Source organism: Semicossyphus pulcher, unplaced genomic scaffold, assembly GCF_022749685.1.
Source record: "Semicossyphus pulcher isolate SPU_LCO1_2020_fin unplaced genomic scaffold, fSemPul1.0.p SCAF_10, whole genome shotgun sequence".
NCBI lineage: Eukaryota > Metazoa > Chordata > Actinopteri > Labriformes > Labridae > Semicossyphus > Semicossyphus pulcher.
In genome coordinates this window covers 24,325,926-24,352,372 of record NW_027211604.1, presented here as the reverse complement: position 1 = coordinate 24,352,372, position 26,447 = coordinate 24,325,926, and the positions used below count along the sequence as shown (strand labels likewise).

The following is a 26,447-nucleotide window of genomic DNA, read 5'->3' as shown; positions in this document are numbered from 1 at the left end:
GTGCTAGCTAATACTACAGACACATCGTTTAGCATTGCATGCATAGCTTTGAGATCAAATCTCTGCTAACTTTGCATGTATAAGCTAACTGCTAACTCTGATATGGAAAGCTAAGCACTTTGTAACTCACTATTCGGTGACAGATGTCAGCGTTTCTGGTTCATCCTCTGATTCAGATTTTTTCCAAGTGCTATGGAAGATTGCAAATTATCGTACCTTATTGTATATTGGTATTGAGGTTTCATTCCGGAAGTGGCTTAGCGATGTGCTCATTTTGACTTCCCAACATATCAGAACATCTTTGCTAAAGATGCAATCAAAGCTGCTTAATCATCCAGTTGAAACCCATAAAAGAGCTGTGCCTGTAATGTGACATTTGGCTTGTTGCTTTGGTATTTTAGAGATTGTTTTTGTATATTAAACCAGTACCTGTGTAGGAGTAAAAACCCTGGTGCCATGACAACACCAGTACACACTGACAGTATGTGTAGGCTCACAGGCAGACAGGCAGACAGACGGAGGGCCCTGTGAGCCTGGGAGGGACAGATGTTCCCATGCAGACACAGAGGTGAGATGTTTGCCGTGCCGGGCCTGTGTTTGCCCGGCTCTCCACAGAGTCACCAGCTGGCTGCCCGCTGCCCTGAGCCGCCGTCTGCATGGGAGAGAAACTGGGAGGCAGAGAGGCTCTCATACACACACACACTCACAGAAGATGAAGGAGAGACCACAAACGTCTCGTGTGTGTCGCCAGGGGCCAAAGGAGCACGTCTCACACCACCCTGTCCGGTGCAGAAAGTTCTCTTTTATTCCTCGGCTCCTCTGTAGATGTGAGCGGGGACTCGTTTGGTCTCGCTGGAGGCCAGACTGAATGTCAGAGCGGCCATGGAGGCGTGTGACCTTACCAACCTACCGCAGACACAGGATCAGCTTTAATCGAACATGTACACAGCAGGGCCCTGAAATCAGCACGGAGGCATTTGTTTTTGACCTGTGTCTGTCTGCACAGCATTTTCACCAGTTCAGAGGAGGGGTATCAAAAATGATCAACTTTACTCTCAAGATTTAGTTTGTGATACTGTACCGTTACTCAAAAACAATATATAGATGTTTAACCAGAGTTTTTTATTAATCATGTTAATACCTTTGCCATGATGTTGGATGTTAAAGGAACTTTGACAAATAACAACGTTCTGGTTCCTTTAAAAACTATAAAGTTTACAAATAAAAAAAGGTGTTTAATCGCCCTGCTTACATATCGCATCGAGATCCTAAGAAGTATTTTCATACCATTAGTTTCCAGTGTGTTGCAATTTATACAACAGTTAGTTCAGACCAAGTGATGTGATTGGACAAGAGGCGTTCCATGAGTGCTGATACAGAGTACAACATCACTGGGACTTTTCACTTTGTGTATCACTCCGCCTCAGCCAGGTGTCTTGAACACTGTTAGTTAACATGTCAGCAGACCGTGTGTGTCTACAGTGACCGAGCTGGTACCTCTGAGTCACACACAGACTCTGATTTCACTGGTTGATGATCAATTAAAACAAACAGATGAACAAAATGTTCATGATGAAAACAGCTGATCTGTGGTCACCTGGAGACACAAACAAAGAAGCATTTTTAGTTCTTCCAGCCACGACTCTCTGATGCTTTCTGGCGTCAAATAATAATTTCCCTGAAATCAGTTCTTCTTCGCTGTTAAACATTAGTGGTCAGTGGCAGCCATGATACATCCATGGTGCAGCACAACACAACTTGCTGTCAGGCTACAGTTTGAGGCACGAAGACGAATTGATTTCTGGTGAAACAAGTCGCTTTTTTATTTAAGGCTGAAACATTTTTCTCAGATTGTTTCATTGACTGTCAGAGTTGCAGGTTTTAGTCGCTATCTGAGGCGTTTCTGATACTGGTGACGGTATCAGAGGAACTCTAACCCTCGTATCTTAGTGCGTACCTTTCCCTATAACCTTGTCAGCACGCAGCCTTTATTGAGAGCAGTCATCAGCAGACTTGTGTCCCTGCGTTGTGTCTTAGTGAGAGGATTTTCTGTGGCCTGTGTATGCCACAGGAGCTTAATACACTAACAATGACAAATGAACCCCGTACATACAATAACTCAGTTATTTGAAACAGAGCTGTGTTTTTTTGTAGGTCAGTGTTCATAAACGTTCGTACAGAGTTTTTACAGCCTCTAAAGCCTTAAAATGGCTGTAATTTTAACAGATGTACACGACACTCACATTTTTATTATATCACAAGTCACAGTTAAGAGTTTAAGGTGATTAAACCAACAGCATGTGAGCGAATAAGGAGACTAATGGTAAACAAGATGATGTTTTTAATGCAGAACAGTAACATGTAGCATTGTTTGTGCTACTCCTCCTGCAGATCTGGACCAGGCAAAAGTCTAATTAGGGTCTTTTTGTTATGCGTGTGTGAATTGGAATATATACAGCAGGAGAGGGGCCAGTTAGCATAATGGCACGGTGGATAAATCTCTCACAGCAGGCCTGTGTAACACTGGAAGCTGTTTTTGTGCGTTAAGCCCTTTTAGGATGATTTGTGAGAGTCAGCGCTCGCACAGTTCTGCCTCGCAGAGCCGCCCTGACCCCCCCGCTCTTAAATCAGCCTGGCCGCGTTGCAAACAGGCCGAGGCTGGTTAATGCCGGGTCAATAATATGGGTCTGGGTGGGACAGACGCACGGCTCTTAACTTTTTTCTCTGTTAAACACAGCAGACATGTCAATAGGAAGACAGTGGAAATACTAGAGGAGGTCATTATTCCTGCAGAAGAAAATCACTGGTGTGTGTGCAGCTTTTGCCCGTGTAGTTTGCTATGCATGAACTGTGTGTGCGTGTGTGTGTGTGTGTGAGAGAGAGAGATAGAGGGATGGGGGAACAGCTGCATTGATTTGGTTTTGTTTGCTGAGTACTCGGAGCAGAAATGTAAGCCGTGGGAACACCTGGAGAGAGGGGAAAATGGGAGACGAGGTGGTGGTGGTGTCAGCTCTGCTATTGGCTCAGTACCAAGCATACATGAACACACACACATACACATGCCGCACACACCTCTGATGTGTTAGGGCAGCCTGGGATCCCAATCAGCAGCACTTAACAAAGCTTTCCTCTTTCTCCCTTTAATCGCAGGCTCAATTTGTCACTGGGGTGTCCAATTTCTGATAAGCGCTTTGACTGAGAGAGGCGAGGTGGGTGTGGGGGAAGAACACAAAATGGATGCACCTGCTAACAAATGAAATCAAACCACTCCATCTTCATTTCCCCTCTTTCCGCCAGCTGGAACAATGCAGCCGCGCTTTAGCTCTCAGAACATTGAGTTATTTCCCTGTAACCAGGCGGAGGGCCGACTGAGGGCTGACTTACAGTCAAACAGTTAAAATGTGTTCAGAAGTCTGCTTTTAAAACCTCCAGCTGGGCCGCTTCTGTTTCACACCTGAACAACTTTAACTGCATCATTTCACTTCGCTGTGCTGGATTTTCAGAACAATTATTTTGTACTGGATGGGAAATAATCAGCCACACTTTTTCTCTACAGAGAGTGACATGCAGTTCATAAGTAACACTGTGTCTCTGTTTGTAGAGCTGTACCAGACTCACGTTTAGTGTTTGAGTGCTTCTGCTTCTGTTCAGTGCAACAGTCCTACATCGGCCTACAGGAGTGTCATGGTTTCCCTTTGAGATGAACATTTCCTATGAACACAAGCTTTCAGCCGGACATTAAAGGGCCAGATTTTCACCCTCGGTCCTCTCATGCTATCATGGGGAGCTAATGCCATTATGGTTAGAATAAAATGCAATTTGGCTCTGTGCCTTTGGAGGGCGCTATCCTCTTCTCCAACGGGCCCTGGAGAACCTCCAGCAGACTACGTAAAACACATCATCTGTCGGAGGTCAGGGAGCTCGCTGAACTACACTTCCTCAATCGAGGACGCCGCCTCCGACGTCATGTCTCGTTCAGAATCGTCGGGTTTAAAATGTCGACTGCAGACCTGAAGATGTTTCAGACGATCCACTGGTATAATCTCGTCGTATTTCTGATTCTGTCCCATTTTTGTATTGCACGAGTCAGGACGACGCTATCTTGCCATGTTGATATTTTGTCCCACCCCTAGTGGCAGCTCGGCTCACAGACCCGAAAGACCCACCAAAGCCCATTGGAGAAAAACTGATTTTTAATTTTAACTGAATTATTCAGTGTTTTGCCAGTTTTATTTACCGAATGTGCTCGTTTTGGAGAAGAGGAGACGTCTGCGGATAATTCGGCTTTAGAGACAAACCTAAAAACAAGCTGAAGGCCCGGAAATATGTCAGCAGCTCACCTGGTAGCTCCTTCCAGCCTCCCGTGTCCATCGGAGACGTGAGTCAAAGAGACGTTGTTTTTAAACATGCAGCTGTTTTACATCAGTGTCTCTACCAGTCGGTTTGTTTTTGACCTCTGCAGATAATTCAGCTTCTCATAAATACCTCATAAACGTTACCATTGAAGGATCATTTTAAGACTTTGCAAAGATTACAGTGTCCTCATTCCTCTGTGAGCAGTGACACAGCTTAAAAACATCAGGTGCAGATATTGGGCTGAGAAGATGCGAGACGGCTCGGGGCAGACATATCTGTTTGTTTGGGTTTCTTCATGCCGCCTGTTCCACAACGATGCGATTTATAACTGAGCATACACAAAAGCAAGGGACTCGAAAAACCTGCTGTCTGATTCTGTTGATTTCTATCATTGCACACACACGCACGCACACAGATGGTTGATATACAGTAGTCTAGTATCTGTATATCTGTTGTTCTAACCATGCCATCCCAGTCCTGAACCAAACCCCACAGCCTGGCAGTCGACACGGCAGCATGTGACCTGGTACATTGTTGTCTGGCCTGATATGGTGATATGTGGAGATAACACCGATGTGGTGTCTCCACTGAGGAGATGAAAGGAGCCGAGTTGCTCTCATATGTATGAGCAACGTCTCTGAGTTGTGTGATCTGATGGTTACCAGAGGGCTGATGTTCCTCCACGAGATAAAGAGTCTCTTCCACGGTGTTTATGCTCACCTGCATTCCTGTGCGTCTCAGTGTTTCTCCGCTGTTGTCATGTAGCATATTTTAATACGCTGAGCTCGTGTGGAGTTGCTTTGGGGCTGGCAATGTCTGTGTTTTGGTCCAGACCATACACTCTATTTGAAGCCTCAAGTTTGGCATTTCAACCATCACCATCTGTTTTTTTCGGAGCCAGAGTTAACCACATTTTGAGTACGGGCAGGATTCACTTTGCTGCGTCTCTTTCTACCTCTCTCTAAAGCATACATCGACTTTTGTCTATTTCAAGCCAAATGGTGCTGGAATTTTCAAAATGAACATGATGCTCTATTGACCATAAACTCATGAGGATGTTTGCCAAGGTAATAAACCAACTGAGAAGTTCTGTCATTTTCTCACCGGCTTCCAAAGGGTTAGGGTTAGGGCTAGGGTTTGGCGATCCATTGACTTTAATCTAGCACCACCTCCAAAGATGGACGATGCATCTCACGAAAACTGAAACCAAATTCCCCCCCGTGGCGGGTGCTGCCATCTTGTGATGGTGACATCATTTGGAGCCAGAGATGCGCAGCAGAGATCAGTGTTTGGAGCCGCCATGGCCACCACCGCTAACCAAAACACACACACTTAACTTACCGAAAAAAAGATCTTGCACATCAGCGTGTTTAACAGCAGGACAGCTTCTTGTGTTGGTCTGGAGCAGTCGTTCACAGGTATGTAAACTTCAGTGACTGTAGTGATTGTTTTAGATACGTCTCCTCTCGCCGTTCGTCCTCCACTCTGCTAATCTGGAACAGATCGGCTGCAGGAGCCGTATTTGTCAACAGAGCTGTCAATCATCATTTTTACAGCATCAAATAACTAATTAAAAATAAACTTGTCAGAAAAATGAACACTTGGATAAATCAGCATGATAAGAACTAACTATAATGACAGAAACCATGTTTGAGAAAAATGTATTTAACGTGTATTTTGATTTTATAGTTTGACTCATGTCCCATCTGTTAACATGGAGGAGGCGGGCTTTATGACCTATACTGCAGTCAGTCAGCAGGGGCGACAGAGAGGGTCTGGCTTCACTTTAGGGAGCTGTCATGTTGTCCATCTGTTTATACAGTCTGTGGTTCCAATATAAAGTATGATTTGGTGATTCCCAGACTTTAAATACTTCACCACAAGCATGTTCACGTTATTTATTTTCATTTATTTATCCTTTATTTTAGCAAGGAGGGCCCACTGTGACTAAAACATACACATATAAACACAGTAAAAAGTAGTTAAAAATACAGTCTTGAACACATTTATTCATCAACAGTTGCGATTACTTTCCTTCAGCCGATCAGACACTAGCTCTTTAACTTTAGCTGCTTAGCTTAGCTGTCATTTGGAAATGACTCCACATAATGGCTGCTGCAATACTCAAAGTGGTCTTCCCCCATTCTGTTGTGTTATACCTTGGTCACTTTAAAGTGTCCCAATTAAGAGATCTGGTTGACTGACTTTGAAATGTTTGGAGACAAGAGATCAGTGAAGTTAGGAGGGCGTTTACCAGAGTGCTCTATCAATAAACCCAACGAGGGCCGGCCTACAGAGCCGTACAGAAAGGGTTTTCAACATGTGTCATCCAGCTCATCAGCTCATCAGTCACATGCTGTGGTTCATGACGATACCTGTAAAAGAACATTATTTCAGCCTCAGATCTATTTTGTGGTTGGCGCTAATTAGCAGATGCTAGCATGCCAACATGCTAAACTCGGATGGTGAACCTCCTAAACATCTGCAGGTTAGCATTGCTTTGTAAAAACTTGTTAGCTAGTTGATGTTAGCGTAATGTGAGCAGCAGCCTCTCTTGTACGGCTGTCGAGTCTTCACCTGTTACGTTTGCTTACTACCTACCAGGTCACTCTTTAAGCTGTAGTGCTGAGGGAGGACAGTCCCAGCCTGAAGACTGTTTCATGTATGCTTCCAGAACAGCGGCTGATTGATTGACTCATTCCTGGTGTTAATCGTTAGTTAGTGTGAGATGTATCAGGAGTGTGAGTGGATCAGATCCGATCTCTGAAGCCTCTTCATGGGATCTTTTTCCTTTCACTGTGTGTCATATCAGATCTTTTTTTCCTCCCTCAAGTGGTGTAAGACTGTCATGTGTGAGGGTAGGCTGGCTTATTTCTCATTGAGGCATGCCCAGCTTCTGGCTGCACTCTGGATGGATTTGCAGCAGATAAATAAATAACTAGGCTGGCACCCCTCACTTTGGATCCCCTCTGTTTTGGCAGGCCGTCCGCGCTGCATTTTCTATCAGGTGTAAACATGTCTGTCAAACGGCACGGCCAGGGGGCCCGGCGTTTTTTGGCATTCATGACGCCACGCATGCGGCGCTGCCAGCCCTTTCTGTCTGCCCACCTGACCTTGGCCAGGCTCGACATGACTGAGCACACTTAGCTCTACCTTCCACATTTGTAGAGCTCTTTAGGAAGCCAAGTGGGCTTAAGTGGCTGTTAGTGAATCTGACCCCAAGTTGAAGAATGGACCTTGGCTGGCTGTCCTCGCAGTGCTGACGTGGTGGAAGGGTAATGGCCAATGCAAAGCTCTGGCAAAGATGTTATTGTCCAGGCTGGGCCAGGACACTCAGTGCCCCGTATCTTCACATCCTCTCATCTCGCCACCATTACTGTCATCTTGTCCAGTGTGAGGAGCTGTGGATACCAGCCGGGCTGCAGGCGCTAAACCACTGATATAAAGACAAAACACTCAGATAAGAAGAGGTCTCTTACTTTGGAAGTCCTTTGTGTTTTGTGGCTCAGTAGAGCCCCAACAATATGGTGTTTTTGGGACTTATACTGGAAGCGATTTTGAGAGGGGAAAATTCTCTTATTACAGATATTGTGGATGATTTTCTGGAGCTGGGATGAAAATAGACCTTTTCTGTGGATTATGCTCGAATTTTGCTCTGACATGATAATCCAGAGGCTGTTTTAGACACATTGTCAACCACTTCTAATACAGACCATTGTTTTTAAGCTCTAATATTCAGCTACATGTGCTGCAGACAGTGCTACGAGCTAACTGTGAAGTTGGAGCACATGCTGCCAGACTAACTTCATAATGACACCATTTTTAAATCATTTTTCTGGCCTTACATGTTCTGTAAAAAAGTTTCACATTGGAGAACAATATGCCTATAGAACACCAGTGTATCCATGATGGGCTCATATCAGCCAATGATATGAACAGATATATTGGTGGGGCTCTCTGTGTTCTCACTGTGAAACCAACTTCCCGTATCTGACACGTATGCAAAGACGGAGCCGATCCAGCTGTGGACTATGCATTATTCTGAGGGCATGCTGTCTCTCTCCGCTCCATATCCACCATCTCACCTCAGGGAACTGTCACTTTTTCATCAGTAAGTTACTGAGCGTTCATACAGACTCCCAGTTGTTTCAGCGACCCCTCCCTCCCTCTAAAGAAGAGTCGTTTCAAGGAGCTGTCTTCCTCTCTCCCACACTACCGCAGCACTTTCCTTGTTTGACAGTTTTATTCCTGACACTCCGTGTCTCGCAACTTGGAAACCAATATTTTACAGAGTCTCAAATTTGTGTGCGAGTTGGGTTTCGGTTGGTGTCTTCTCTTTGTTTTCGCTCTCCGCTCGCTACCATGGCCGTCTCCGCCTCTCCCTCACCCTTTCTGTTCTGGTGTGAGATAACAGTCCGGGTTGACGAGGGGTCTCTGCTGACTGAAAAAGCAAACGTCCCGTCCCGAACGCCTCGGGATGTGCTGGAGTCATCAGGATCTTTTGTGCGAGACTGTCACAGCCTCACATGCCTTCGGCCCTGCAGGAAACAGAAATCTTTCTCTACCTTTTGTTGTTTGTAATGTCTGAGGGGCTAATGAAGGCCATACTGATGTGTCATTTCTTCCTAAGAGCCAAGGCTTTTTCCCCCTTTCTTTTCACAGAACACTCCGGCTTTGCATTCAAGGGTAAAAAGCCGCTCTCTTCCTCCTGCTCCTTTTTCATTCTTTACCTCCTATTCAGAGACGCAGCTTGCAAAGAAAAGTAATTTCACTCTCTCTGTCCCTGAGAGAATCAACACACTGAAGTTGCATTGAATTTCTTGCTGCAACATTTTTTCTTGGCTCTATTTCAGACCCATAACCTGGGGGTAAACATGCAATTAAAATAACAGCAGCCTGCCTTTTCCTCCACTCCTCCTCTCCTTCAGCCGTTAGCACAAGCAATGTACAACATGGTGACTTGGTTCTCCTAATTGGTTTAGCTTTAATTGGTATGGAAAAGCTGTTAATATTCAACCAGCAACCAAACACACTTTTTCACCTTGTTTTTTTTCTTATTGTTTTTCTCCACTAATATTGTTGCACGTCTCCTAATGAGCTTATTTTTGGTGCACGATCTCCCGTTTCCTCCTGCGTTGCTGCTGGTGGATATTTTCATATATGATTTCTGATAATGAGCTGGACGCATTTCGCAGATCGCTTCCACATGCAGATCATAGTTGATGAGGAGGATATTGGTGAGAAGCTTTGGCACACATGCAGTCAGCTGGACTTATTTCCTAAACGACTTCCGCCGATCCGGTTCCTTTTTCCTCGTCTTTGCACTTTTTTTTAAACTTCCACACGTCTCTCTGTTCCTCCTCCCCACTGAGGAATACAAGGAAATATAGGTCAGCTTTTATGGGAGCAATTTGACACATGACACAAGCCATGCGCATCACTCGCTCAAGTCCTGCTTTTGTCTGCTCGCCTTTATTTGTCTATAATGAAAGCCGCGCAGTTATTCGCACACTTTTATTACGCTTCTATAAGTAGCTGGTGGAGACTTGCCGAGTCACGGGGGCCCCCCCTCTAATACTGTGAGAACCCCGTGGTGTCTGTCTGCACGGGGCTGATAGTGTGAGACGCCTGGCTAAACTCCACCAAGCCAATCCCTGCTCCACTGGCCGGCCCAGCTGGCTCGGCTCGGCCTCCACAGACGCAACTCTGTTTCCACCCAGGACAGGCGGGGCTGTGTCTCTGTCACAGAGGCTTCTGATGGGGAGACACCTATTTGAATGGACGGGTGGTAGGCTGCACAGAACATCTTATTTCCATCATCACAGTGATGTGAAAATACACAATGAACAAGATGCTTTTGGAAAAGCAACGAGTAAGAAAAAGATGTACACATGAACGCGTTTCATGTGTTCACCCATCACATGGAGCCCTGGATTAATGGGCCATGCCTTCACAAACACAGCTAGCCGTTAGCTTCCCTCAGATTAGTTGGGGTCGGTTTGGTGGCGAGGAAGAAGAGAAAAAATGTGCTCAACGAAGACCTTGTGGTGAAAAAGAACAGGTGCTCTGTTATTCTGGATTATTTAGGGTTCAGAGAGGACGACGTGTTGCGAGTGTAAAACACGCCTAGCATCAGTAAGACAAAGGAATGTAACGTTATAGCTAATATTCACACCGCTTGTCATGTGGTCGTCACATGATTGTATCCCACATTGCACTTTTTCCTCATATCCTGCATGCCTAAAGGGTGGATGCCTGCAGAGTCAAGCTCTTGTCCAGACCAGGCTTAACCCCCTGCATGGTGTTCAGAGGGCAATCAGGACTCAGCGAGAGCCAGCAGCCGAGACAGTCACGTGCCCATTACCACCTGAGGAGCGGCACCTCCCAACTTTAGCGAGATCAGTCCCCGTCTGCCTCGACTCTGTCAGGTGTAGTCATCCCTGCTCCTGATACAAATAGTCCGTGTGTTTAAAGAGCCTCGGTGCGGGCGGCCCGCCTTTGTAAAAAAGCTCCAGTGTTTGTCGTGCGATGTACATTTGAAGTCGCGGTGGCAGCGGTGCTGATAGGCGAGTCAGTCGACGTCAGGCTTCTGTCTGTTGGGTTTCATCTCCCCCTGCTCGGCACTGCAAAGCAGAGTGTCAGCTGGGGCATTACCATAGGCTGACCTTTGCCGCAGCACTCCCCACTGCACAGCTTTCTGACATTCAGGGGCGCTGTGGGGGAGGCAGGAAGGGGGTGGGCTGATGGCCTGTTGGCTGTTTTTTGCCTGGCGTGTGTTGATGTGTGTGTGTTCTTTTAACAACTGAACTGACAGTTTATGCTGCTGTTTTTTCCACATCCTTTCACTCTCTTGCCACTGTTTTGTTTTTGAAACGCCGAGCAAAGACAGAGTTATATTTGATATTTAGTTTTCATCCTACCCAAACCTGCCTGTTGTCAAAGAGATTGCTGTTATCTTTGTGTGAAATCTTGGCACCCCGATAAATGAGAGGGAGCTGGAAACCTTGCCTGCTGACATCAAGGAGCTGCCATGTACCTAAAATCCTTCCAAGGCCGAGGGAAAAGAATAACATATCAGGCCAATTAAAGTTAATGCATGGTGACACGCTGAATCGAGGGCAGGGATTGCTGCCATATGGCGGGCCGGGCTGTAAATCAGAAAGCGAGGGGGGAAAGGGAGGATGAGAGGAGTGGGAGGCCGAGTATCAGAAGGGGTGACGCAGCATCACCGACACAAAAACACCCACAAAATCCTCAGATGTGTCTCAAGACTGCAGCTCTGCCACCCACCTGTCTCCCCCTCCTTTATCTACCCTTTTCTCCCTTCCTCCCCCCCCTGCCCCTGCAGCACCCCAAGGTGCAACACTCTCAGGTACCTGTGTAGGACTGGCAGCTTCATTAAGGCTTGTTTTTTCTCCTCTCGCTGGGAGGATTTAAATGAGCTGTCATCCTGACCTTTTTGAGCTCCTGCTTTTTTAAAGCAAGTTCAGCCCCCCCACCATCACCTTAAACCCACCACCCGTCTTTCTCTCTTTCCACCTTTCTCTCCCGCTTTGTCACTCTTTCCTCCACTTGTCTCTTCTCCCTGCGGGGGGGGGAAGACACTTTTAAGCCTTCACCCTGCGGCAGACAGGCACGCCAAGGTTGTTTTGTGGGTAATTGCCTCTCTCATAGACGCTGTTTGTCTGCGCACACTTGCCGCCCTCTTCTGATTCCACGCAGCAAAGGGGGGGGAGGGCACGGACTCTGTAGACTTAATTTGCTCCCTGACTGTTCTTCAGTGCTGATTAAGCAAGCATCTGTGGTGTTTTGACTACAGCAGTAAGGCAAGCGGAGCATGGCTAACGCTTTCTCCCTCTCTATTACATCAGGTTATTGCACAAAGTGTCAGGCATTTATTGGCGCTGTAGCGCCGTTTATTCATGTCTTCTCTGCACGTCCTGAGCGGGCTCCATTGTTTAACGTCCCTAAAATAAAGGCCTCTTTGAGGTCTGGAGCACTGCAGTATCGATCAGAGACTCACTAACTTGTCAGCGCCGGGCCTCTCGAGTGTGTTCCTTCTCGAGTGTACAGGAGTCATTAATTTCCTCCGCCATGGTCGGGTGGAGGCGGAGAGGTAGAGCGCAGGTAGCAGGGTCCAGCCAGCTGACTAACATGCAGGGCGAGGAGGGACCGAGTCGATTTAAAGCAGCCAGCCCCTCAGGCCCAGTCTGCCCGTTTTACTTCAGCTGTTTGATGTTTAATTGAAGTTGTTATTGGCATCAAATGTCACCTTACCTGATGCTCCAGGTGTGAATCGGTTTCTAATTGAAAGGTAACTATGTCTCCCTCAGCCCTGTGCCTCCGGGGATCAGCCGCAGAGTTCTATTAGTCTGGACCCAGCCTCTGTATCACCACGCACCATGTGCTGCCTCGCAGTGATGTCTGACTGCTGACCTCCCCCCTCTCTCTCTCTCTCTCTCTCTCTCTGCAGTGTGAGGAGAAGTGTGTGTCCCATGTTGCATTAGTGTCTGTGTGAAATGCTGGCCTGTCTGCCAGGGCCAGGTGACCTCCCCCTCCAGCTTCTCCCCCACACGCAGATGAACACTGGACTTCAGAAATGTAAGTACACATCTCAGGACACACACACACACACACACACACACACACACACACTTTTAACCACCACCATCCCACACAACAAACCAAGCTGTTACCATCCTGCCGCCCGCCCCTCGTCAGATGCCCGAGCCAACCCTGGCCTGGTTCTCTCCTGCAGCTTTGTGTTAAAACCCGACACAAAGAGAGAGTATTTTTGTGCTCCAGGACCACAGATCTGTCTTCAAGGGAAATTAGGATGAACTGCGCCATTAATTTGCTGATGAACAGTGAACTCGCCCCCTCCCTTCCTCCCTCATCGCCCCTGAAGATCTGTCTGCGAAATGACTGTGATGCAGTCTGCGTACTTTAACTCTTTATCACCACATTCATGAGTTAGTATACTTGTCACCATCAGGAGGAGTCGCTCACTGTCAGACTCGCAGACAGATTTCAGCCGAGTGTGTTTTTGCCCTGACGATCTTGTAATGTGAGTGAATTAAAGATGCAATCTGCTGTCCTGTTTAATGGCAGACTAGTCAGAGCTGGCCCAATTAACTCAAAGTGTTTGAATTTCACAACTGCTGACAGACTTGGACTCTGCACAGTGTGAGGGTCAGCAGAACAAAAGGAGAGTCCAAGTCAGCAGGCTGAAAGCTGAGGCTAACTGGATCTGACCAAAGTGATTGGAGGAAATAAAGTATGAGAGAAGGATGAATGTAAACAGCTGCGGGTTTAAGTGCTGTCTCTTTGAGTTTCATGATCACAGCATCATTTCACTGTTTTTAACCCTGAAAACTCTTCAGTGGTAATGGTCTGCCTCAGTGACTGTATATAAAGATGGACGACGTGTCTCCATCCGCTCTCATTGTACAAAATTAAAGCCAAGAACCCCCTGAATCAGCATGATAAGAACTAGCTATAATGACAGAAACCATGTTTGAGAAAAATTTATTTGACTTGTATTTTGATTTTATAGTTTGACTCATGTCCCATCTGTTAACATGGAGGAGGCGGGTTTATGACCTATACTGCAGCCAGTCAGCAGGGGACAGGCTTCAGTATAGGTCTTAGGGGAGAGGCTTTGGCTTCACTTTTAAGGAGCTGTCCATCTTTTTATACCGTCTGTTGTCTGCCTACATTGGGATTTTTGCCTTTTGTGATGTCATTTCTTTGAGTATTTTCAAATGCTTCATATCCCTAAAATCGCTAAAAGCTAAGCTAAAGGTTTTGTAAGTCAATGAACCACATTGTGATAAAAGTATTGTAACAGTTTAGCTTCCTCTGATTGGATGGTCCTGATAATGTGGAGGCGAGCTGATTGGCTGGTTAGCTGAGGCGTAATCATTATACATAGAACTGTAGCATCTGTAGGCAGGGACGCACATTTTAGAGATGGCACGTGTTCTGGTTTCTGTTTTTCATACTCGTAGTCCAAGTAATACTGACCAATCACGTGTCAGCAGGCTGCGGCGTATGCAGGAAGAACAGTCTGTGAGGAGAGCAAAAGCAGGCAGAACATAATCCACCGTGATGACATCACAGCTCCATCAGCAGCTATCTGATGATGATTCAGCTTCTTATTAACCTCTATAAACAGACTAACAGCTAACAAGCTAACAGCTAACAATCTGTTCTAGATCTAAAATTCAACTTGATGAACTCCCTGACGCTGTGTCACGAAAGCCGTTCAGCGTTCAGACTTCCTCAAATGCGTCAGATCGATCGACCTCGGTTCAACAAACCAACATTTTAAAAGTTTTCTTCTCGTCTTGAGGACCTGACAAAGCTTCATGTTTACAAACCTGCATCATGATGCTGACATTTCGGCAAATTTAAGAACAGGTTCTTTTCCTGTGAACGATGCAGCACGTGGAGAAGGAAGTCTTGGCTGGAGGTCGTTTATCGCTAACTGCTGGCTACACGCCCGACATGTTCACCGTTGTCCCCAGAGGCTGTGTCTCCGTCAGACTGCAGCTGATTCAGTGTTTCGGCTACATACATTTTACATTGTTGCTGCCGCTGCTTCAGATTTCTATAACGTGTCCTGAAGTTGCAATTAAATGACGGGAGATGTCTGCTCCATTAAATGGTCGTTGGCCCGCTCTGCTCGTTGAGGAAGAGCACTGAAACAGTGACAGGAGTCACAGGACGTCAATCACACGTAAAGTCGTGGCAACCAAATAAACAACAGCAGGACCTGTTTACTCCTCACAGTGTTCTAACGGCAAAAGAGGGTCCGACATCGGGCGCTCTCTGTCCGCACACAATCATACGCAGTAATGTTACACAATCTAAACAATCATACTGAGTATCTCCGTGTGTTTATACAGCTTATAAAAGGTGCAGATGTCATTTGGTATCAATCGATCGATCGTTTTGATCGTTGCGTCATTAATAAAGTCCCTCGTGCGCACGCAACTCGTGCTGTTCTGAGAAAATGTTCAACTTTTGTGACTTAATGAAACAGACTGCTGATGAAGACAGTCAACACAGCAGACAGACGGACAGACAGACAGAGGGGGCGGGGTCAGCAGCTGTGCACAGAGCAGAGGTGCAGGTGTGTTTGAGGACTGAAGCAAAGCAAAGTGATCAGATTAAAGTAGATTGTGAATTAAAACTTAGTACAGTCAAGAAAGGAGTACAATTAGAGTGTGGAAGTGTACATGTGATGTGCTTCTCACAGAAATCGTTGATATATGTGAATTGCCATCAATTAATTAACACGCGTTCTGCAACAGAAACTCAACGCCTGCATTGGTGTTTCGAGTCTTCAGACGCTCTTATCCCTGAAATCTGTCCAACCTAAAGGACGGCGTGTAAGTTCTTTTGGTTTGTATCTTAGATCAAGTTAAACAGACATGCAAACAACAAGCCCCCGCCGCCTGCCATCCTGTGTTAACCAGGTTTTAAACTGCACATCACTTATTGTAATGACTTTATTAACAACAGTGCGACATGATGACACAAACGACAGAAGCCGTAGCTCTCTGTTGCAAAAAGAATGATTGCTGTAGCTTTTGCCGTTTTAATTTCAGATCAATTTAAACAGGATTATGCAAACATCGATCTCCTGTGGTCGGCCCCGGCCGCATGCACTACATCTCACCACGTTTGTCACTGAAGGTAACACGGAGTCATGACGCCATCGACAACGGTCCAATATGAGGGCTTGAGAGACGGGAGCTTTCACTATCAGTTATAATTTTAGATCAATTTAAAAGGATTATGCAAACCGCTGTCTCCAGCGACCGCCTCGCCATGACATTTTTTATCTGTCCTCCAGTTTGTTTCCTGGACAAACCCAAAAGATCACCCACTTCCCAACATTGATTACTGCCCATCCAGTTAATAAGCTTTGTTTATTTAATCACAAGAAGTCTTCTTCTCCTCCTGCCTGTTTTCTCTCCGAGTGGAAACTCAGCCCCAACTTGACCCATTTCTGCAGCACATTTTTTTTCTTGTTGTAAAATGCTTCAGCTCATCAAGACTGTAATTTCAGAATCACAGTAATCAGCCAACCCCCAGGAGATCAGCGAGCGTGAGGGAGTCTGCTAAGTGCCAACGTCTGTTGCCTCACTCAGGCAGGCTTGTGACATGGTGCAGCCATCAGCCGCTCCGTCTCTCTGCTCTTCCTTTATGTGACAAACTGAGACACATCAGAGCACGAGGCACAACTGGAGTTCAATTTGTTTTTCTGCCCAACACTGTAATCCATTTTGGTGATGGAGCGTGCTTCTCACAGCTCGGCCGGTCTTAGTAGTGTAATTTCAATCTATTTTTTTCCTCCTCGTCATTCTCTTATAATGCTTTTCCTTTTCATCTGCTCTTCAAAGTATCATTAACAGACACAGCGTTACATCAAAAGCTGTGGAGCTGTTTTTCATTTAGTCTGAATCATTTTTATCAAAGTGCCAAAGGGAAAAGAGAACTAAAAAAATCTGTGCAGTCTCAGGTGGTTTCGCTGCCTACTATGCAGCCGCAGTAGATCTTTTTCTGCATGTCTCTGGTACAGCCAGACTGATATTTGGCTGCTATGGGCCGATAACAAACCTTTCCTGGCCAGAAAACAATGCTTGGGATTTAAAAATGGTCCTCAAGCAGAATGTACTCCAACTCCATAGTTTACAATATTCTCTGCAGCACACGGAGCAAAGCATCACAGCACCAGTCTGCTCTGATTGGTCGACAAAGTATAAAAATGTTTCATGTTCTTTAATGAAGTCATTAGTTTAAGAAAGCTGCCTGCTACAGACCTTTCTCATGCTGGTGTAAAATCAGTGTTTTTATGTAAAATATTTATATTTTCATTCAAGCTGAAAAATTAAATTTATACTCTCACCGGACACTTCATTAGGAACACCTGTACAATCTAAAGCAGTTCAATCCAACATGGATTCTGCTTTATGAAGTTTAGTTTTTGCTGACAGTCTGAAGTGTGTAAATTCAATGATTATCACTGAGGCTGCAGTTAAAGGTGCTGTTGTACTGAACTACATTATACTGAGATGTGTCTAATATTTTGTCCTCCCTATTTACATACATGAGGGGGCCAGAGTATCAGGAACACCTCTGAATATAAAGCAGCTCAGTGCAGCCCCACCAGCAGTTATGAGCAACATGACAGCAGATCTTATGGCTGAGCTGGTGTGTTGGATTACATCAGGTTTTTCAGGTGTACCTAATGCAGTGGCCGGTGAGTGTATATCAATAATGTCTCTAAAATCAGCGTTGATATCAGTCTCTAAAAATCCTCAGTCAGGCTGTAGTCTGTGGTTTGTGCAGGGCACACTGTGCGCTGCCACGCAGCTAGATCCTCAACCCTCAAGTCACACTGTGCTGTCTCTGCAGAGCCCCATCGTTTACCCACATGGAAGATCTTTTGACAGCTGAACTCCATGAGAGATGTGCCTGACTGCTTTAAGGTGAAACCCATAGACTAGTTGTCACTTGAAATCTTTATTCAATACACTGACAAGTTCCCACAGAAAGAAAAGGCTCAGATGGAGAGTTTACATAATTAGCTCCAATTTGTGTTCCCATTTTCCTACCCTAGAGCACCATCCCTACAGCTGCTCCGTGCACTCTAATGCTGCGTTTCTGTGACAGAATATTGTCTCTGACACTTTCCCCTCCCTCTATTTTCACCGAGAGCTCCAGATCACCAGGCTGGCCGCGCTCTGCCTCCTCGCCTGCGGGTGAAGTCTGCGCATAGGAGAGTAATTTAAAGTTACGAGCTTGCAGGTTGCTGTCAGAGGCGAGGCCGGAGCAGCTGCTCTATTTATCATCAGGGAGTGACTGTTAACAGATGATGGCTGTGAAATGTAAAGGCTGTCGGAGGAGTAGATCAGGTACGCAGAGAGACAGTGGGTCACAAAGAAAACGACTCGTACTCCAGACAGGATGACTCAAGCACCACAAAGTGGCCCTTGGTGCTCAGTTCTTTCAGGCAGAACAAACAGTGAGGACCGCCGGGCCACTCGGCTGATTTTCACATCTTAGTCCCTGCTGACATCAAAGGAAACATCTTTTCTCCCTCTCCTTAGAATGTTTTTCACTTTTCAAAGCCCTATCAGCATGGGATACTCTGCTCAGATTTCTGTTAAAATATAGGGAGGCGGCATCGTGTGGGAAACCAAAGTCACATGTCTAATTTGACACTGAAGCTTCAGACTTAATTTCCTGCTCTTGTGTGAAAATTGCAATTTGCAGCAGCATGAGCCCCTGCCCCCTGCTGCTTAAACCTTGTTCAATAAAAACAGTAGTTTGAATAAAAGAAACCCTAATTAGAGCCTGCTGACTGTGCACTTGTGTTGCAGCTAGCTAGCTAGCAGCGGGGTAATTAACGCATGGCCAGACTGGCCTCTCTCCCCTGTTCCCTCTCTGGGAACGTGCTTAGCTGGAGATCTGAGAGATGATATGCTCGCAGCCGCCTACAAACTTCACTCATATCCTCATTAACCCTCCCTTGATGCTGTAAGCGCTGCAACTAATCCAAGTTTCAGGTTAAGGTTGAGATGCTAATAAGCTACACTTGCTTACCAGAACACATAATCAACAGCTGCCCGAGCCCTAAAACAGATGTAAACAGCAAGAGGTTGATGTTATCCACCGTTCGGGGGAAAGTGCTCATTGACAGTTTTTTATGACACGTTCTGTTAAACTCTTCATTCTGATTTTCTTTGTCTGTCCCAGAATGCCTGCCTAAGCTTTGTTAACAATGTATAATCCCTTTTCCAATTTAATGGATTGGTCAGTTTCCAGACATTGACATTGCTTTCTTTGCTACTTGCCTGAGTCTAACAACTTAAGTATAAAACTCATTACACAAGTGCCAGCAGCGAGGAAATAACAGTGTACACAGATAATCGCTGCAGGAAGTTACAGCTGTATATTCACTCTATCTTTATATACAGCACATTGTTTAATTTCCCCATGTATGAGTGGAAAAGTATACACACATACATATTGATTTATCATTCAGTTCAGCTTTTATATTGAATGTATACACCTCATTACTTTGTGTGGAGTTTGCCAAACGACGGCTGGTGACTGGTCTGGTACCGTTTGGGTCTATGCTGTGAATAGTTGATGAACGTAGGACTCAGTACATACAGTACGAGTTAGAGACCTGCACTTACACATGAAGTTGTTCTTGTCTCCTTTGAAGCTCTTAGATCATTCAGTGTTGCTTGCTCGTATTAATAACTCCACCTCACCCTCCCGTGTTGACTCAGTATGAACCCCTACATCCCATCACAGCTTCTCTGCTCCTCTTCAAACACAGCAGCCCTGAAAGAAGTGATATTTAAAGGAACTGTGGTCTTTAACATTCCTTCATGCTGTCCACGATCCTGGTTTCATCCGAAGATCTTATTCCCATGAAATGGTGGAAGATGTTTTATTCATTGCAACAGCTGATGGAACTCTCTTCCCACCTACTTCCAGCCCTTTCCACCGATACACTGACATGAGGTTTGGACAACAGTTGCAGAACAAGGAGACTGTGCCACAATCTGTAAATGTATCTGATACTGATAGTTAATCTTGTTTTGATGTTGAAATTATACGTAGACCCCAACTGGTGTCAGACTTTTGAGTCCAGATGTTCGAAGGGAAAAGTTCACCAATTACAGATATGGAGACCTTTTTACATGTAGATTGTGCAACAGTTTTATATGACTATGACCTACGCTTTCTTTAACTAACAACTTTATTCAAGAATGTGTTACAGAATGACACGATGTCAATCAATCCAGCTCATGCCACCATGTGCTGCGTGCGGTGCTCAGAGTTTTGTAAACTGTTAATGTGACGACACATATTCTTCAGCAGCCCAGCACCGTGTTCTGCCTGATCCGCTCTGTGGAACCACTTTTTGTTGCATATTGGGGAACACAGGCCGATGCTGATTGAACTGTGACAGGCACTAGGGCTGATCAATTAATCAAAATGTAATCGAAATCGCAGGAGGAGCAATATTTGTTAAAGGTAAAACTTGTGTCAAAATGCTCTACACATTACACAGACGTAAGTATCAGATATCTTTGTTTGGTGCAGATCCACTCAGAAAACACACCATGAGAATGAGAACAATGCTGTAACGATGACCGTTCCCTGTAATATCACAGATCATATTCAAATCGTTCAGTCCTGATCGGGACATATCGGCTCAGTGATATCAGAGAACATACATCAGTCGGGCTCTAATTATTAAATGTATTGTACTCTCAGTGTAAACCTTTGAAAACAGACCTGCCGTCGCATTACGTTAAGTGCACTGTAAAACACAGGGACGACCTGTGGGCAGCAGGGGGCGGCACAACCGTTATTTTGATAGAAAATAAAAAACAGTAGAGCGAAACCTTTACGAAGGTTTTTAAGATAAAGAATTTCAAACATGAATCTCACAGAGAAAAGTCACTGGTGGACCATTTCTGTTCAGAGTTTTATTGGTCAATTGTTGCATTCAACTCCTAAGTCGGCCTCTATGTCACTCTACAAATGGTCATTAATCATTACCTGTGTACGACAGGTGCAGTAGCATCCTTAGCATTTCTGTCAGCCTGAGTGTAAGTCTTCATTTATCTGTTTGCTTACCCTGGCATCTATTCAGCAACAGACATCAGGCGTCAGTGACGGCGGGTGTCGAGCTCCGGCTCCTTGGCCCGGACCCCTGCATTAATGAGGCTGCCATCAGCAGGCGGAACACTTAGTCACAGCGGCCCCCTGTGTGCCGCCCCATACCGGCCCCGCACATCGCTGCCCATTGTTTCCTGCTCACAAATAAAGCGTGAATTAATTAGCCAGTTGGCACAACTCTTGGTGCCGCCGTGTCAGCGCTCGCAGTTCAGCTCAGTGCCTCATCCCTCAGGCCCAGTCTGTCTGCTGTGAGACTGAGCATAATGGCCACGTCCGCATGAAACCACAGACCCCTGCCAACAATTCAGACATTTCAAATTACTGCTCACTTAACCACAGAGGGAAGCAGCCTGTGTGCTGCAATAACCACATCTATTTCACCTGAAGTGAAAGTCCCTGCATTAAAATTGAAGGGAAGAGTTAATTAAAATTAACCAGCAATCAGACTTGTGATCCTTCCCAGTGATCAGCTCCCGTCAGGTCCATCAGTGCGAGTATTTTGGTATAAGTAGGTCAGGCTGGCGGGGCTTTGGTGATGGGGACAGTTAGACAAAGGAAAAGCGGGGAGAAGAGCCCGTCATTCTCTACAACGATTATCACTGACTCTTATTGTGTCAGTGCAGGAAGTGGAAGTGAGCAAACTGTGTTAAAATGAAACATGCAATCATACCCCCCCCCCCAGGCAAATTATGCACAAGACACTGACATATTAACCAACACCTGCATGATCCTGCTGCACATTTTAAACAGGCTCATAAATGAAACAGCCCCTTGCGCTCACATATGCACAAACACATAATCATGTTCATGTTGTCAGTTCGGCATTGTTAAATTTAGCCACGGTGCTTAGCAGGTGTAACAAATGTCTGCGAGCTGAGGCCTGGGAGGTGTTCCTGCAGATCAGAGACGCTGCTGCTGTGTCTGATTACTTGTCTGCTGTCATGGAGCTCTGCGCTCTGCGTCTATCTCTTTCTTTCCTTCCCCCTAAAGCAGCCACAGGGGACCGGCCCTGCCTTGCTCATTCTTTGTTTACTTTGTGATTTAGTAGCAAGTAGCGCAGCCCCCCCTTCAGATGCATACTTATTGTTTGCTTGGATGATACGTCACTTAAGGCCACTAAAAGCTCCTGACCTCAAAGTCACAGACGGGACCACAAAATTGGATTTAAGACTTGGAATGTGTCGACCGCAATAATTCAGCTGAGAATCAGATTTAGAATCGTTCTGTGTGTCCTCATGGGCTTGAAGCTTTGAGGGTTTTAGCAGAAAAAGAGCGAGTTATTGGAATATGAGAGCGCTGTCCAAATCAGGTTCCTCTTAGATGCTCAGATTTCAGCTGATGTGCTCTTTTGTGCTTTATACACTCCCATCTGGATTAAGTATCTCATGGTGCCTCCTTTTCCTTATCTCTACGTCTCCCCTAATTCTGCCTTTTCCTGTCTTCTCTTTCTGTCTCACTTCTGACCTGTCCTGTGCTCCACCCCAGGGGACACCACACAAAGGATGAGATCCGCTCCGTTTCCAACCCCTGCAGAATTGGATGCATATGCTAAGAAGGTCGCCAACAACCCCCTCACCATCAAGATCTTCCCCAACAGCGTCAAGGTCCCCCAGAGAAACCACGTCCGACGTACCGTCAACGGGCTGGATACGTCAGGCCAGCGCTACAGCCCCTACCCTTCTTCGCAGGCCAGTGCAAAGACAGGCCTCCTCGCCATCATCAGGGTGCCCTCAGTCAAAGGCATCCTCAAAGATTTTGACGGAAGCCGGGCTCGCTTGCACCCTGAAGTCATCATGAACCCTCCCAACGGACCCTACCAAGTGGCTTCGACCAGCACTTTAAACCACCACCCACCTCTGCCAAACCTACCCCTGCTCCAGCAGAACTTACCCCTTCAACAGCAGGAACCACCTCAGACTCTACAGATGCCCCTCCCTCAGCAGCAGAGTCACACCCAAAGCCTCAGACACCCTCCCCCTATGGCCCAGCACCCTCAGGGCCCATCCAGACTCCAGACCCAGCACCCAGCTCTTGTCCACCAACAGGGGCCCCCTACTGTCATGCTTCAGCAGCAGCACCTTCAGCAGCAGCCACCTCCTGGCCTGCAGGGGGGCAGAAAGCTGCCAGATGGCGACGCACCGCCTAATGTTACCGTCTCTACCTCAACCATTCCACTCTCCATGGCTGCTGGGCTGCACCAGGGCCGCCAGGCCGACCTGAGCACCATCGTGCATCAGATCAACCAGTTCTGCCAAGCTCGGGCCCAAGGTGCAGGAGTCACCTCCATGTGCGAGGGCCAGATTGCTAACCCCAGCCCCATCAGTCGCAACCTGCTTATCAGCGCCTGCTCCAGGGTGTCCATGCACAGCAACCCTGCAACCCCTGGCTTCCCCCCACACAACTGCATACTTGGCCCTCAAGAGACAGCCAACGCCCAGTTAGGAGCTCAACCACCTCCCAGTGTGGCTGCCATGAACCACTTGCCTTCAAACCATGCTGATCTCAAGCAGCAGCATCACCTGCAGCATCTGCACCAACAGCCCAATCAGCAGCAACAACAGCTACAACATAATGCACAGCAGCAGAAGATGCGCTCTTGGAATCAGCACCAGTTGGCTCATGTTTCCCACATTCAAAACGGTGGGCCCCACCTCTGCAAGCAGCCCTCCAGGGACCCCTCCTTCCATTTTAAGGGCATGGGCTACCCTGCAGAGGTGTGTGTGGGTCAGCCTTACACACTGAAACCTCCCATCGACAGGCCAACCCCCTCTCCTCCCGTCATCAACAACGGCATGCCCGGCCCCATGGCCCACTACACTAATGGTCACTACTTCCAGTCCCACATTTGGAACAACAGCATCCTCCCAACACCCAACAGTGACAGCTCCGGGTCTCAGGACATAGCCATGCCATTCCACGGTGCGGGCCCCGGGGGCTGCACCACACTAGACTGTGGGCCCCCTGGGGCTCCCCATTACAGGCTAGGAACGAGCTCCTCCACCTCCTCCGCCCAGACTAATCTGATGCAAACAGCAGATTACTTGGGTGGGGACTTCCAGACGCCCTACTTCCGCGATCAGAATCTAGGGCTGATGGGAAAGATGCACAGGCCTCCTCTGAGCAGGGTAGGTCCGGAGGTCGGTGATGGTAGAACCGCTCTCATCCAGCACCCAGGGTACAGATAAGCTATGGCCTTGTCAACACATCAGTTATCAAACCCCCTTTGTTTAGTCTTAAGAAAGTGAACACATGAATCAACTCAATTGGTAACTTAAACAAATGACTGCTAATGTTAAAGAGGGTAAATTAACATATTTAATGAAGACAAACAGTAGTTTTCTTGGTTCTGTTTTTTAATCTTGCAAGTGATCAATTGCTAATTTAATTTTTGTTAATGAGTGCTTTTACCTGGCACTTAAGGGAACTCATGTGCGTGTGTATACACATCTGTACTGTGTGTGTCATTCCCACCTTCTTCCTCTATTGGTGTGCCTGGATCTCAGCAGATCCTGTGTTTCTTATATTTCAGAACTATCGCTTAAGTTTTCTTATGCATGTAAGAAAGAAGAAAAACAGATCCCTCCCTGAAAAATGAACACATCTGCTGACGGATGTTTGGTTTAGCTTTTTCCAAGGTTGGCTCTGACTAGCTTTATTAGATCGGTTACAAATGTTCATTTAACACTGAAAAGTCATTAAAACTTCATGATTAAAAACAATCGGTAGACGACAGAGAACAGCTGGAAAAGCTTGCAATATGCACATGTACACACAGGTTTTATTCTTTTTAAATGTAACTATTTATTTGTATAATAGGACTCTTCATGATTGATTCCTCTGTCAGTTAAGGAAGCATGTAATCAGGTTGTTTGTACATAGTAGAGATTCAGCAGCAAGCAAATATGTTTAAAGAGGCGATGCTCTGTCCTGCTGAAAATGCTGCAATGAATTCAGGTGTTTAAAAGAACTGTTTGTCAATGCCAGGAAGCTTTGGCAACGAGATTGTGAAATGTTTAGTGCAGAAAAAGTCCTGAAAGATTAACTGTCATACCTTGAAACGGCCAAAGTCAGGTTCACAAGGACACACTGTTATGAAGATGTGCCATTTTATGTTTCCTTTACGTTTTTGTTACCATGACAAATGTATTACTTGAATGTTGAGATTATTTGTTTTGCAGGTATTAAAGGGGACAGGTTTATAATGAGGACGCATCTCTGGAGTAGAAGAAATAATAGTGTAATAATGTCACGTAGAGATGAACTACGAGCCGCAGCAGAGTTTGGATCCTGAGAGGAGGTGACGTTATGTGTGGTTGCTCCTGACTCTGATGTGAAGTCTGCTTGAAAAGACCAAATTGATCACTTGCAAGATCACTTGGAGTTAAACAAAACTGACGTTTAAGTTTAAAGTGAAACAGCAAATGCATTGTTTATTTTATTGTACACTGGCTTACCTACTAGACTACTGTAACTTTAAAGGTTAATGATTGTGTGTGAATGTTGCCTGCTGATGTGGGTAGATTTAAGGGTGTGTGTGTGTGATTGTGTGTGTGTGTATTAAACACAATGAAGCCCATGTTTTCTTCACCTAATTCCCTAACAGCCCTTAAAAAGCCTTAAGTGTTTGGTCCTTGGACTTCCCTTGAAAATGAGCATGGTTTTAATGAAAACCCCAAATAATAAGGAGAAAGGAGACGCGAAGGAAACACAGAAACAGCAATTTTTCTCTTTCTTTTTTGGTCTTTTAATTTTAATGTTTTGTTGAATAGACAGAGCAATTCCTTAGAGATTCTTTATTATGGAAAGCCAGAAAAGGAGTAATATTTTGTAATTATATATTTTAGCAATGTGTAGTTACTGAGCTGTAACATTTTTTTTTCCAAGTTTTAAGGCTTCAGTTTGCAGTTGTGACTATTTATAAAACTTGATTTGCTTGTTATTTAAATTTCATTTTCTTTGTTTCTTGTACTATTGCTGTGAAATGGAAGAAGGTCCGTAAGCCTTTCTTTTGAGTCATTCTGTACGACAGATGAAGAGGCAAGAGCGTGAGAGTTGTGCTACTCTTTTTGTAATATTGTAATAATAAAATAAAGTTCTAATTTATGCTTTGAAAAGAGTCTGAACCATCGTCTGGATTATCTGCAACACCCATTTAAAAACTGACAACAGGTGAGCAGTTTTTATTCCCCCCCTTCACTGTGTTTCAGATCAGTCTCAGGACCCGCCCACCTTAATGAATGAAACCTTTTTCAACCACTCCAATTTATTTAATAAAAAATGGTGCAGTTTGGACCAGAGACAGAACGAAACATCGCACCAGTCAGCTTCAGGAAACACAACAGTATAATGGTCAACCAACATGACCAGCAGGT

At 45.7% G+C, this 26,447-nt stretch overlaps 1 protein-coding gene across 2 annotated transcripts in view; it reads left to right on the top strand.

The window, feature by feature from the left end:
• The window catches only part of fam222ba (family with sequence similarity 222 member Ba), a 38,805-nt gene extending 12,613 nt beyond the window's left edge, over positions 1–26,192 (top strand). For both annotated transcript variants that reach the window (XM_069678174.1, XM_069678183.1), the window contains exons 2-3: positions 12,830–12,957; positions 22,561–26,192. In XM_069678174.1, coding sequence (XP_069534275.1) covers positions 12,876–12,957; positions 22,561–24,260 — 1,782 coding nt within the window. In that variant the 5' untranslated portion in view covers positions 12,830–12,875 and the 3' untranslated portion in view covers positions 24,261–26,192. The remainder of the gene's footprint in view (positions 1–12,829; positions 12,958–22,560) is intronic.
• Positions 26,193–26,447: the final 255 nt, after the last annotated feature.